The sequence below is a fragment of the Eschrichtius robustus genome, chromosome 2 (assembly GCF_028021215.1).
Source record: "Eschrichtius robustus isolate mEscRob2 chromosome 2, mEscRob2.pri, whole genome shotgun sequence".
NCBI lineage: Eukaryota > Metazoa > Chordata > Mammalia > Artiodactyla > Eschrichtiidae > Eschrichtius > Eschrichtius robustus.
Genome location: NC_090825.1, coordinates 101,853,372 through 101,868,670, shown reverse-complemented (window position 1 = coordinate 101,868,670; position 15,299 = coordinate 101,853,372). Strand labels below are relative to the sequence as shown.

General features: G+C 42.3%; 1 protein-coding gene across 1 annotated transcript in view; it reads right to left on the bottom strand.

Moving 5' to 3' along the window:
• Positions 1-15,299, bottom strand: part of PRDM6 (PR/SET domain 6) — a 98,032-nt gene that overhangs the window by 18,996 nt on the left and 63,737 nt on the right. The window contains exons 3-4 of the mRNA XM_068534350.1: positions 12,335-12,462; positions 8,670-8,794 (exon numbers count right to left, since the gene is read on the bottom strand). Coding sequence (XP_068390451.1) covers positions 8,670-8,794; positions 12,335-12,462 — 253 coding nt within the window. The remainder of the gene's footprint in view (positions 1-8,669; positions 8,795-12,334; positions 12,463-15,299) is intronic.

Genomic DNA, 15,299 nt, shown 5'->3' with positions numbered 1-15,299 from the left:
GGGGAGATTTTTTTTTTACATACCAGAATCTCTTGGTAGGGCCTAGGCGTCTGAATTTTTTAAAAATTCCCCAAGTACTTCTAATACACAATCAGAGATGAGAACTGCTGATCTAATCCTACCCTCTCTTATTACCAAAAAAAGAAAGAAGGAAAAAAATGCTACAGACCAAGCAGGTCTAATAATTTGCCCATGGTCATACATTCGGTTAAGGATACCGCTAAGTTGGAAGCTTTAGCTTTCTGATTTCCAAGGCACTTTTTTCTGACCACACTCCTATTCTGTGTCTGCTCAATAGCTGTGTTGCAAAAAAAAAGGACATTTTACAGCTAGTACAGAGTTCTGTGTGTGTGTGTATATATATACCCGTGCATAAACATATGTTATATATGCACCTATATACACATGCATAGACATATTTATGTATATATTTCACATATAAAATTTATGTATAATTTCAACTTCTGGGACAAAAGTGTATAACCAATATGAAATGTGTGCACACATTTCAGACTCTCAAAAAATCTTTGTACACAGACTGTGACTTTTAAAATACATACTGAAAGAAAAGGAGAAATGTTTTATGTTTTGGCTCTTTCGTAATTAAAAAAAAAAAAACACAGCAGCATTGTCAGAGATTAGGGTAAAATTCATCTTATTTAGCCTGTTTATAACTAATCCGGAAGAGACAAAGCACAGGGAAACCCGCAAGTCTTCAGGCAACACTAAGCTCTTGCGGACTGGGAAGGCCAGACTAGCAGGAAGGAAGGCGGGGTGCGGAGACTGTGGAATGAAGATGTCATCAACATGCAAGAGAGCAGGAAAACCAGCCAGAAGCTCACTGCTGGAAAGAGGAATATGATGCCTCTGGGGGAAATCATACAAATAATACTCTAAGTATAGATTATAAATGCTGACGTCTCGCTTAAGCTCCTAGAAAGTAACCCAATAAATTCATTTTGAAAAATTGTTAAGGTCGCACCACCTTTCTATTAAACAAAAGAATGTGTGGGCCAATGGATTTTTCTAAGTTTAATAATCAATGCCAAAATAGTAATAAAGAAAAGTTTATACCAGTGTGTGTAATGATTTGGGATAAACGGGATCTGAGTTAATGATAATAATAGCATTTGGGTAATAAGAGTTGGGATGGTTACTCTCTGTCTTATTTCATCCTATGGGACACCTCAAAACAAACATACTATGTTTTCAAGATATAGAAGCAACACCTGCACTCTATATTCTGCTTTGGGCATGATCTTTTCTTGTACTTGTGAATAAATTCAATCCTGCTGAATGAAATGAGCATATAATTTAGAGAGGAAATAAAAAAAGTAAGGCTAGGAATGGATAAGTTTCATGAAAGGAGCCATATTTGCTCTCAAAGCTGTCCTGCAGAGCTCCTGCACACTTCCACAGGACCCTAGAGGTCTAGATACAAAGCACACTTTTTTAAGCAGGACTTAAAAGGACACAGAGGATCATTCTTCCTAATACCAGTCTGACTGGCCCAACAAACAAAAGTATTAACAAAACACAGGGAATTATAAGATGAAAAGAAATGAATCGGAAAACACTATGTTATCCCAAGCCATGACAGTCCAGACCACTGCAAAAGGCCCAGAAACGACTAAGGCAATTCCCCAAAAGGATGAAGGGGTTTCTACATGAAGACACAGTGAGCAAGTAAAATCTCTTCGGTCTATAAGACAAAGGTTAAGGGAAAGAGGGCAAACTTTCAAAGCCCTAAAGGATTTAGTCAGGAAAGAACATGAACGCATCAAATCCTGCAAAATTAAACCCCTGAGAGGATGCAATGCAGGATCTATACAACAAAGTCCTACTTTACACCCTCATCCATTCATTCAGTCCACAAGTGCTTACAGAGCATCAGTGACAAGCCTGACATGGCTGGCACTGAGGATACAGGGGAACAAGAGAGCCACAGCCCCGGCTCTCAGGCCACGTAAACTGTAGTGACAGAGACAGATATTATACAAATGTCCTTACAGGTGAATATTTACTCGGTTTCATCAAATCTAAAATTCCATTGATTGCAAGCCACACCGTTAATTGTAAGTCACTGATCATTATAACACACTTACCAGGTTCAGAAAGATTAAAATGTGAAAAATATATGAATTTTAGAATTGACGATATACAGTTGCTACAAGTGTAATAAGTGCTATGACAGAGAAGAAAGGAGGCCAAGAAAATGTCTAACAGGGATGGCTAAACTTAGGGTGGGAATGACGGCTTCCCTGAGGCAGTGACCTTGAATGTGAGTCCTGAAGGGTACACAGCATCAGACAGGTGCAAAGGGAGGAAAAAGGTGATGAGAGGAGATGACACGTTGGCAGCTGTGCCACTGAGTCTGCATGACGTGCTGAGGTGAGGAGCTCAGGGCATGGAAGGAATGGAAAGCAGACTCATGTGGCCAGAGAACGAGGCAGAGATGGGCTGTAGCCGAGGCTGGAGAAGAAGGCAGCACAATTCCCAATGCCCATGGCGGCAGGGCACATAGCAGACATAAGTGCTGGGAGGCAGGTTAACACAACAGAGGATGGTGGGGTCTTCAGCAAAGTAAATAGGGTATGGCCAGCGTAAAGATGTTTGAATTCGAATTTTGCAAAACACTATGTGAGCCATAAAAAACATTTCTGGAAACTATATGTAGCCCATGGGCTGTCATATTAAAGAACCAGGGATTGATTATAAGAGTAATGGCTAGCCAAAAAAGGGTTTTAAGCTAGGGTATAAGGTTATTAGATTTATGCTTTAAATGCATCATCACTCTGTATCATTAAATGAAAAAGCGAGGTGCAGAACAAAGAATATGTAGTATGCTGCTATTTGCATACAAGGGGAGGGGTAGAGTGAGAGCCAGAGAAAGAGAGGGAGAATATGCCCAAATGAGAGAACGGGCAAAAAGTACATCTGGAAGGACACCTAAGAATGTTTCAACTGATTGCCTTTTGGAAGAAGAATTATATGCCCATATTACTTTCTGGATTTTGATCTATGGAACCGAGCTACCTATTAACAAAACAAGTGGATAAGCTGAAACAATAAAATCAACAAATCAGTGAATTTTCACTTTGGCTGCTGTGATACTAAAAGGGAAAATGTGACATGCAGGTGGCTACCGCAGGGGTCCAGGCCAAAGCTGATGGTGAGGCTGATCGGGAGGTGGCAGCAGAAATGAAAAGAAACTCATTTAAGAATACACAATCAACAGGGATTTATGAATGACTGGATAGAAGGGGTAAGAAAGAACAAGGCGTCAAGGTTTCTAGAAAGAACAATTGGATGAATGGGAGTGAGAGGTACTGAACTGGGGGAGAGGCAGCTTGCAGGACAGAGTAGGATGGTTTCACTTTACCATGTTTAGTTTGAGACACCTGTGAGACAGGCAAGTGCAGGTGGGAATTCGACAGGTGGACAAGAGCCTGGGCTCCGGTGAGAGGTCTGGGTTGGCAGTATAAATCCGGGAGCACCTTTCAGCCCTCTACACCCCCAGAAATGGGGGAATGAGGGCCTGAATCCTAAAGCAAGGCTGGGATCAAGGAGCCCAAGAGGTCAAATCTCTCATGACAACAGGTTTCCTTGTGTCTTTTGCCACTTCCTTCTGTGAAGGTGTTTTCAGTGGCTGTTGCTTTGACTCCTGTGCAGATACCAAGACATCCCTCTGGGGTGACTTCTCCTCTGTTTGCTCTAGGACCCTACAGGTTCCTCCAGTTCTGAGCCAAGTTTTATATTACTTCTTGGCCCAGGGTTTCCACAGCTGGCAGGTAATGCAAAATCCAACCCTGTACCCTCCCATAGCTGGGGCTGGTTTTTTGGAGCATGACATACAGTTTTTTTCACCAATGGCCTATTGGCTTGAGGGTAGCACATTTCTAGTCCCATTAAGGGACAAGACAGTGACTTCTGGTTCTTGGATTTATGTGAGGATCCAGTCCCAGCTGCTCACCGTGTACAAGGAGCCTAGAACCGGGCCCCTCGCAACTGCAGTAAGACTGGGCCTAACACCCACCTAGCCCAGGCTCGCTGCTACGGCCATCTCACATGGCACCTGCGTTAGGTTTGGTGTTGTAGTTTTTGCTTACGTGCCTTCTCCTACACGGAGTTCCTTGAGGACAGGGTCTGAGGTTTTGTACCCCATCACGATGCTTCCCACAGGGCCTTGCACACAGATGTTCTCATTGGACTGAACTATACTGTAATCGCCTCAATGTTCATAAGTAGAAGGCTTGAGCAGGGCCTTTCTATCCGGGGCCTAGTTCCTTATTGTTGGTGGGATGGTGGGGTCAGGGCGCCGTGCAGAGGTGCCCATTTTTATTTTCTGCTCATTAAAATCAAAGGAAAAAGGCAGGCCTCTTGCGGGCAGAGTTTACTCCAGTGCAGCGAACCTCTGCGCTGCCATCAAGTGTCACATTCTGCTACCTCAGCTTCACATGCCAAGACAGAAAAAGCAGCAGGAAGACGTGTTTAACATTTATTCCCAGGTTTCTTTTTCCAATTTCCTCTGAAATGAATATGAATACACTATGGTCTTTACACTCTGCAGGAGCTAATCCCCCACTGGAAGCTTTGGGGAACCTCATTCCTTCTTGCGGACACAATCTGTCGACACAGGCGTTCCTTCAGGCTCTTCTGAAAGGCCCATAGTGGACAGAGCTGTGCTCTCTTTGGAGCTCTATTACACTTATAACTATGGGGTTTTTTTGTTTTTTTTTTTAAGAAAATAACATAGGAATTGCTTCCAGAACCCAAATGCCTGTGTGAAACGCTGCCTTCTCTTTGAGGCAAGGCTGCTTTCAGTGGCTCCTCCAGGCAGTGAGTGTGTCCCACTGCTTCGTGGCCGCTGCCAGAGGGCCCAGTGACTGAAGCCTGAACCCGCCCACATGCTCAATAGGAAATGTGTACTTTCGACGTTGAAAGAACCATGAGAAGAAAATGATATTTTTATAAATGAAAGTGCTTAATAAGTATTATTCACTAAGTAAAATCATATTTTCCTTGAATGTCTTGGACCATGCATCAATTTCATTAACCAAGAAAAAAATCTAGCTGAACTATGTACCCCTTCGAGTAATGGCAACAAAATTCTCAATATGTATCCAGTGAGCACGTATTAATTGTTTACTGTGTGCATAGCACTATAAGGAGGCTCTGTGGAAGCATTCTGTCAAATAAGTCTTTGATCTCAAGAAGCTCCTTTTTAGGGTACCTAATTTATTTTGTGGCTAACTCGGTAGGATAAAAATTGCCTTCAAACTGCTAATCCCATTGAGATGATTTCAATTACTCAGGGTTGCAGAAGGCTATCTGTTAAATTATCTGTCCATGCCCTTTCACACATTTGTGCTTTTAAATCACACAGAGTATTTTCTCAGTACAGAATAAGGATCCCTCATTATAAAGCATCCCTAGGTCTCTCCGTGAATCATGTGGAATGACAATCCATCTTCGAGTTAGAGTCAAAGTCATATATCTCCCCCCACGCCATCTGATGAAGCTTTCCGCTGGTTTCCTGGGTGGCCAATCACATGACAGATATATGACTTTGAGACAAGAACTGAAATAAAATTCCTGTAATACCCTTAGGGGGGAGGGGGATGGTCACTGCTGAGCACTTTAGTCAATGACTTAATTCCCTTTAAACTTCCCTCCACCCTTACTTAGAGTTCTGAACTCAACCCAAAAGAGCTGCATAGTTTACCTACTGAATCCATAATACTTCGAGGTGCGTTAGCTTTGTGAATTTTCTTCCAAGGATTTCAGGTGCTAAATGATACATAACATGTGCCCCGGGAGAGTTTATTCAATACTCTAATCAGCAACCTCAAGAATGCTTCACACAGGTTGGACAATGGGAGAAAGAAGGCCTCAGAAGCAAAGCACCTGGTGTTGCCAGAAAGTACATTTTTGATGGCACTATCACACTGAAACTGGAGACCAGCTGGTACACTCTTAGACACCATCGTCAGGTGGCTGTGAATGGCACATACAACCCCCAATCCTCCAGCCCAGCCCCTAAATCCCTCTCGTCCATGTAATAGCATCATGAGGTGGAAGCAATGTCGTAGATGTGAGACTTCCACCCCAGAGACACACATTCCCTGAGCAGTCGTTCCACAGTTCCCATGTCTGACTCATAACTCAGTAAATGGCTATTCCAGCCATCCAGCTCCTCAGACCAAAGCCCTGGAGTTATCTTTGACTCCTTTCTCTCGCTCAGCATCCAATGTGTCAGCAAATGCTGTTGACTTTACTTTCAAAATATATCGGGAATCCAACCACTTCTCACCACCTCCACCACTTTTACACTGGTCCAAACCACGATTACCTCCCCCCACTGAATTCCAGCAAGAGCCTCTAACTGGCTCCTGCTCCATCCCCACCCTCACTGTCAGGTCCCCACTCAGTAGCCAGAGTAATCCTGTTACAACTTCACTCAGATCATATCACTCTTCTGCTCAAAACTCTGCAATACCCCCTTTGTCCAATGCACACAGAGTAAAAGCCAGGGTCCTGACAGTGACCTCCTGGGCCCTACAAGATTCCTGCCCCCAAATCTAAGGTAACTCCTCCCCACTTCAACCAATACACTCCAGCCAACACACCTATGTCAATCTTTGTGATGCTCTTCCGACAGTCCAGTAGCATTTCCATCTTGGGTCTTTACACTTGGAGTCCAGCTGCCTGCAACACTCTGTTCCCAAAGAACACATGGCCTGTTCCTTCATCTCCTTAAGTCTTTGCCCAAAGGCCACCTTCCTAGTAGGGCCCACCCCGATCATCTCTAAAACTGCAACTCCCAACTCCTGGCACTCCTCACCCCTTCTCTGCTTTGTTAACGCTATGACACTTATCATCACCTGACAAACTATTTATTTACTCATATACAGGTTGATAATCCATCTCCCTCTACTAGACTCTGTGCTCTAGGAGGGCAAGAATTCTTGTCTGTTTTGTTCACTGCTGTATTGGTAGCACCCAGCAATGACGCTGGTCCTTAGTAAGTATTCAACAAATACCAATGAATGAATGAATGAATGAATTTATTTTTGGACTGTGTGCTGTGTACTTTACAACTCTAGACTTTGATATGTTTACTCCCAGACATTCCTTGATACACATAACCGCAATATTTTCAGAGTCTGGAGCAGGCTGTACTAAAGGAGGAAACAGAAGGCCTTGTAAAATTTCTGGAATCTTTTTGGATCAGATTCCATCCTTTAGAAGGTGAAGTTACACCAAGGCTCTAATGTATAGACAGGCCCATGTCAGCAGATCAGGGGAGTTGATACTGGTGCTTTTCCGTGTGTGGATCTACATCTAGTTTTAGGGGAGCTGGGCATGGAGCCGTTGTGGGAAGACAAAGCACACTGGCCGCCATGGCCATTTCTGCCTGTAATACCAACCACACACTCATGTCCAACACTGAGATTTTCTCCTATGAAACAGACACTCCCTCAAACAGGAGTATGACTGCAGAAAAGAAACTTTCCAATGGAAACTTGGGAAGTAAGAAGAATGTACTTACATGTCCAAAGATTCATTTTTTGATCTGAGATTGGTTTGGGGTTAGGGTAAAGTAGAAAAGGAAAGTTGAGAGTAATATGCTTTTTGAGGATTCTATTTTTTACAAAGAAAATAAGGATAACATGGAAAAGAAATATCTGATGAGCATTTCGATCAGTAGTATTATAAACATTTTTTTGGAGTTTATATGTGTGTGAGAGAAAGTAAGTAGAGAAGGAAAAATTAAAATAACACATTTTTTTTCCAAAATGAAGTTTCTTAAATAGATCTGTTCTCTCTGCTTCTTTTTCTACTGTATAATCCCAAATTATCAGTTCACAGATTAGTCAATTTGATGACAAGAAAAAACAGTGTCATTAAAACCAGTGTTTCTCACTGAAGCACATCAGAATCACTTAATTCTGTTCCAAATACTAGAAATCACTTTATAACATTTTCCCAAAGAACTGATAAAAACAAATATAGAAAGTTTAGGTGAAAACTGCTGCAAAAGTTTGCATCTGCCTAGGCATTAGATTATTTTTTAAACATAATGATTGCCATGGTAAGAAAGATAGAGAAAATTACATGGTTCACTTTTAGACTAAGTTGTTTAGAGAGAGACAAATTCCTCAATCATACATCTATGATTTTTCCTACCATTTCTCATTCCAACGACTACTTAAGAGGAAGCAAAGCCAATCGACTGGAGGGGTGTTACTCCTGATTAAACAGCAGTGTTTTCTCATTATTTCATTTTTGCAAATAATGCGACTCCAGCAAGACTGTGCATCCCTTCAGAGGAGAAGTTGTATCTTATGCTGCTCTTGTAAACAAGCACATAGTAGGTGCTCAGTAAATACCAACTGCCTTAACATTTCTGCTGGCAATGATTTAAAACCAGGACAAAGGTTTTAAAATCATAAGCAGGCGAAGAAAAATTGGCCTGTACAAGTCAAGACTCCCTGTGAAAAAGCAAAGGACATACAAGGAAAAGAAAATGATGGAACAGACTCGTGCACATTTGTGTTACACAGCAGAGTGAACCGCATTTCAGGAGTTTCAAACAACACTCTTAAAAAGTTAGCTTTGAAATAGGTATTTGGAAATGTGAATTCAGAGCTAAAATAAATTCTTACAGTTTTCATCCTGGGCAATGCATTGTAAAGGGATCCCAAAGAAAGACGTATAGCTGTCATTGTACCACACCAGAAGCTCGGTACCCCTGGGAATATCTATACAGGCTCGGTAGAATATATTCGACCTATTCAAAACAAAAGAAAACCCAGCTTAGTAATCGGTAGGACTCATGTGCCCCATCCACACTTTTATTGCCCCGAAAAAGTTCTGCCCGGCTTTCCACCTAAACAGTTTCTGTTTGTAATAAAATCTGCACCCACCTTATCGTTCCCAACAACCAATTAGAGCCTGTAACCTGGTATGATAAATAGCTCACAGTTTATTTCCACAGTGTCCCTCCACAGAACCTCTTGGCTGAAGAGACAGATATTTGGCCCGGGAGACAGCAGAAAGGAAGAGTTCATTAAAAAAAAAAAAAAAAAAAAAATTCCATCTCATACTAATGAGAAAATTCTCTCTAGTGGCAAATTGCAGACTCCGGTGCCTTAACCTCACATATAAATGAATACTACTGATTTCTTATTTGAAGGGAAAGCATTGCGTATATTCTTAGAACTTGGCATTGGGAGTTCTCAAATTTGTAATAAAATTAAGCAGCTTTGTGATATAAGGACTGAAAGAAATAAAAATCTTCCCCATTGCCTTTTTTCTAAAGTTTGATACAGGAGAAGAGAAAAATCCTCTTATGTGAGATGGATGGAAATTCAGTAAATACAAGAGGAGCACTGTACTCTGGCTGAAAGATTACACTCTGAAATGATGGAGTGAAGGTACCAAGAAATAACCATTTTTTTTATAGCAGCTGTGGCACTGTAAAGAAAAATCTACAGATTAAAAGAAAGAGGAGCCTGCCACCGGTTTTCTCAAAGAAGAATTGCTACAAATATTAGCCTCAAGTTCAAGATAAAAGTGTTTAGGGTTGGTGGACCTTAAATTTAGCCTTTCTGTAAGGAATTGGCCATAGCAGGGCAATTTGTTCCTTGTATAACACTGCAGACATAAGGCGAAGCCTTCACCACATTTTTCATGGCAGTGAGATATGCACTTGTCAACATATTTTGTCACCACAAAGTGGCTCTTGGCAATAGTATCATAAAGATCAATAAAAAAAGTGCAGATTCTCAATATTTTACTTGCAGCTGCAAAAATTTCATTTATCTTGTTATTTTCCTTACTTGCTGCCATTCTGTCTCACGAGGGCACTGCTAGCTAAGCAGAATGTTTTTTCCCAACATTCTATGAATATCTGAGAAAAACTCCAGCCAGCTGTCCGGACCTCTCTCCCCTTCCTCCCTCCGCACCTCCAAGAGCTGTGCATTTTATTAATTCTTTCCACTGCTACATAAAAAAATCAAAATTGGAGCCGGGCTATAAATCACTGGCATCTCCTAACTTGAGAAAAATTGAGTCGACTTTGTACTTCACCCTTGTAACATTTCATCTCTCGGTTTGGCTTCCCTTAATATAAACACAGCGCCCGGCAAATGAATGTGCTAAAACCAAATGACACACTTTGCCGCTGAAAGAGCAGAACTGTTTTCGAGCAATGGGTGGTCTTTTGAGGCACAGAGTGGGCCGAAAGGGGGAAAAAAATGTGTAAGCGTACACCGTTCCTTACAAGCGGGCAGAGCTTCCAAAACTCGCAGAAATCTCTGCATGTTGAAGCACATCAAAGGGATTTTTCCCTTTTCAGATAATATTTCCTTTGCTGACATGTATTTAGTATTGTGGTTGGATGACTCATAAAGATAGCTTCATGGCGTCCCAACGCAGCTGAAGCAGAACACACGCCAACAAACATTATTGTCAGCCTCAAAATAAAAACAAAACGTTCAGCTAAGGGTCAATCAATCAAGGGCGCTTTGAAGAAAATTCCATTTAGATATTACAAATCATAACAGAATGAATCTAAACCAGCTGACTTTTTGTGAAGAGGACATTCATGTACAATAAAAATTAGGCTGGCTCTTCGGGGTCCAACTTTTCTATTTTCTTACTCTTGGACGTGGTCACCGGTGATGGATGCCAGTTTTTAAATTGTGTTTTTGTAGTTCATTTTATAAAGATCTGAAGTAATCGAAAACAGATCGGCAGAGAGAACTTGATGTGTAAGTGCCATCAGGAAAGGGAGCAATAAAACCCACTTAATATTGACAGAAAGGTAACGACTTGCTCATACCCACCTTCCTCGTAGGGGTTTCTTATTTTCCCAAAGTCAGAATTTGCCTCAAGAGCTCCCTGGGTGCCCATGACAGAACCAGCCAATCTATCTCTTGCCAAATGGACAAGCAGAACCTTTACTAATTTTCTAGCTCCGAGGTTTATAAAAACTTCATGACAGAGATGCAGCTGCAGGGAAGGTGGGTGAAGCCCATATACAGACTGTAACCAGATCCTGTCGTGCACAAGTTCGTTTAAACCCTTATGTAATGAAAGATAACTGCCTAGGAAACCAAGGCAGTGAGTCACATGCTGCCCAAATATGTTCCTTTTGAATTTGGAGGCCTTTGGAGAGCAAGCCAGATTTGTGCAGCCTTTAACCTATAAGGGGAATGAAGCTTTTTTTTTTTTTTTTAAGTCTTCATTTAAAAAAAAAAAAAATGAAAATGAAAATAAATCGTCATAGGCAGGACTCCAAGTTGCCGAGCAAGGGCCCTTCTGCTTTGATGTGTCTGTGGTGCCTGGTAAAGCTAAACAGTTGCTTCTGATTCGAAAGGGAACACGGCTGTTTATAACTGAGGTCATATATTTACATGGCACATGTTTTCGAGGGATTTTGAGAAAAGAAGGCTTAGTGGCAGGGCTTTTTTCCTATGGGATCTGTCTTTGCCTTTTTGTCTCCACTCCAGCTTTTAGCAGTAAATGGAAATGCCTGACCAACAGGTGCACTGGGCAGGTGTGGCTTAGGATCTGGGAATCCACCTTGCTTCTATGCCCCTACCCCACCCCAGGCCTCCCTATGAGACTCTGGGCAATGGGGGTGGCTCCACCTCATCTCTGTTACCCTTTGGGCTTTGCCCAAATATCTCAGGAGACCAGAGCCTTCTCTATGCTCTGGAACCACCTCATCCCCTGAAACGTACTCTGAATTGTCTCAGGACCAAAGCCAAACGCTTTGGCACCTTTCAAGGGATCAGAAGAGGCTGCTCTGACTCAGCCAAGGCTGCCGAGCATAACGGTTTTAGACAAGCAGCTTTGGGAGGGTTGAGAGTTCCTGATTTCCCATGCCTTTGTACAAATCAAACTGTTCTCTCTAGGAGACAGCCAGACTGAAGGGGACTGAAGGCAAGCGACCTGGGGCTGAATCTCTAAACTCCTGTTTACATGTGGACACGTCTGCTGGGGGGGAAATCCCTCCGAGTCAGTGAGTTCGCTGGGCTCACTCAGGCCATCGTGATAGTTCAGGTGATGATGCGGAAGTAACTTTATCACATGCAGTGAGTGAAAAAGGCCTTCTCCTAGCATCTTTCTTCCTGAATTCTCAAGAAATTACTGTTACGAGAACTAAGGAGATATCACAAACCTAGCAAAAAAATTCCTGCCAGTCCTTGCAGAGTTCTTCAGGACTCTGCAGGATTTTTTCAAAACTAGCAGCAAGCCTGAATTTATATACGCAAGGCAAAGGGCTTCGGCTTTGTAAGCGGTAAATCAAGGTATACTTTACCTGTACTGAACTACTGTTAGATTCTGTTCTCCGCAGTGCCTTGCACATCGGATATACCTCATCCAGCTCGACTTACTAGGTTCCCCACCATCAATAAAGTGCTGTAGTGTCCCATCTTGGTCATATATCTAGAGAAGAGGTCAGAAGGTCAAGTAGTTAGAACGACTCATCAGCAATCATTTTCCCTGCTTCCCTTGGTGTCTTTATGTGTCGGCTGCAGCAATTTATTGCCCGTAGGTTTGCTAGTGCTTCTGAATGCTTGTGGAAGCTCAGCTGGAATAACAGAAGAAAAACATTTTCTGGTGATGCAAGTTAATCACGTTTTTCTTATCAAGCCAATCTTCCCTTTATTAAATATATTTGTGGCATCTCAAGGATGTGAGTGACCATGTTTCCCAAAGAATATTTAACCTCTTTTGACAGGCTACTCTTAAGTAATGAGCTGCTGGGTAAACAAAGCAAGCTGAGAGGCGAGGCCACGCTGACATGGCTGGAACATCCACATGAGAGGCCCTGCTCTCAAACGCGTAACTGTTCGAAGGCATTCGGGAGGCAGGGACCGTCTGCTTAACAAGCTGGGTGACACCTAGCAGAGGTTGGAGCGTTGTAGAGCTGTATCACACTGATAAAACAGACTCTGATTCAGATGAAATAAACGGACTCTCACCTCGCAGAAGGTGTAGGACTTCAGCTGTCAGGACCTGAAACTATTAGGAGAGGAGTCATGAAAAAAGAGAGACCCTCACAAAGGGAAAGAAAAAATAATAATAACTGTTTCCTATGGATTTTTAATGTCTTAGCTAAGGTTGGTCTAAGGATTATTGCCTTAGGTCACCTGAAGCAGATTTTCTGTCAAGATCACATTCAAGGAAATGAAATCTGCTTCAAACCAGGCAATAAGTGTGGGACGAAAAGTCTTCTGCGAAACAACTAGCCAGCCTAGGACATGCGGAGTCAGTGCTGACAGCAGAGACAATCGGCTCTCACTTCCAGAAACCAGGTCAGCCCTGGGTACCTTGAAGGCTGTGGTATCTAGAGGAGTGGGAGATCTGGGGTTATATATGTACGGCAATTCTCAAAGGTCATCTTCAGCCCTGGGGGCAGCCAGGAAGCAAGGGGTACAGTTCTCAGAAGGACCATGGCAAAATTGGACCTTTTCAAATAAAATCAGCAGTAAGATTCTGTTCCCCAGAGCATCCTGAGAAAATATGTTTTACCTTTGCTAATCAGCCTTTCCACTTTTCCTTTCCAAGTAGACACAGAGATAAGTCTCACAGAGAGGCTCACTGGTTACATTTCGGCCCTAAAATTAGTAGGGTCATTCATATTAATTTAGCTCAGTATTTCTATTCTGGAGGCCAAAGGGCTTAGTGATGACAGTTCTTTTTATCATCACCAGTCATTTTAAAATAGCTGATTTTTTTCTTTTTTTTGGCTTTCCTTGAACTCATTTGTCTTCACCCCCAATCTTTCCACTAACCCTCAGAAACAGAAGAGAGACACCAATCTAACCAATACAATTGTTGGAGAAGTTATAACTGGGTAGCAGGCCAGAGTGATCACAGCTGATAGTCAATGTAGCCTGAGAAGAATGAAGAGATTCCTGGATTATATTATATTTAAGATTAATGACTTTAAATTCCTAGTTCGGGGATGATGGCAGGGAATGGAAACATTTCATGCAGTGGATGCATCTGCTCTGCGAGCAACCTAATGACAGATTTCATATTTAGGTTAGGTTATTACACTGTACTTATTTCGTTGTTGTTGCCTTTGTTTTCGTTTTAGGAAACTGGTTCAAAGGCTCAAAGTCTCAACCCTGAGTCTGCTGTTGACCACCCACGCGACACTGAACAAAGCCATCAGTTCTTTGAATGCCACTGTTTATCTATAATGGAGCTCAAAATGTTGATGATCCAGCCCCCTGCCCTGTCCTTCCCCCATGAACAAACCACCCATGACAGGTGCTAGTGAAAATAATGACACATTTGGAGAAGCGCCGTTCTCCTTTGTGCTTGTAGCTAATGTCCTCAACAGCAAGTAAAACTCTCTAACGTCTGTATGTAGTCGTGGGTGCTGTCTTGAGCGTTGGCTCATTTGAACACCAGACACTAGCCAGTCAGTCTTGAAAATGAGTATAAAAAAGTGTTTCCTTCTTTATCCATTCATGTATACGTATAGCTGATTCACTTTGTTATAAAGCAGAAACTAACACACCATTGTAAACAATTATACTCCAATAAAGATGTTAAAAAAAAAAAACAAGTGTTTCCTCCCACACTGTTTCAACAATAGGCTCCTTAAACTAAGTATATTGTGATTACAGGAATCCTACAATTTTTGCCTACCTGGTGAAACTCCTCTCGCCTTGAGGAAAGTAGATGGCTATTCGTCAGGCTTTCCCCAAATATCACACAATGAGCGCATAGCACGAGGTTGAGCCTCCCTGGCTTCAGCCTGATACCGATACCACACGATTTCACATGAAACTGATGAAAATCCCATGTACCTAGTTGGATCGCACAAGTGTGCATCCAGCCAGAGTTGAGGAAACTCCTTCAACCTTGACACTGTTCTTTCCCTCAACCCCCCAGAGCCCAGCTATCACCAGATCCAGCTGAATCTGCCTCCTAAACATCTCTCCCTCTCCACTGTCACCATCCTGCCCAAACCAGTTTCCTCTCTTGCCTGAAGGACTACAAAAGTCCCTTAACTGATCTTCCTGCAGCTTCTTCAGGCCCTTCCAACCTAGTCTCTAAAGTATAGCCAGAGTGATCTTTCAAAACACGAATCTGATGATATGTTTTTCAACCCCCGCCCCAAAATAAAAGCTTCATAAATGTCATAAAATGTCAAGTCATAACAACATATATTCACAGCATGTGAAATTTCCTCAAGGGTGCCCATCACGCTAATACGGGCAGCAACTCCAACCTAAGTTATTTAGGGAGGTGGGTCGAAAACA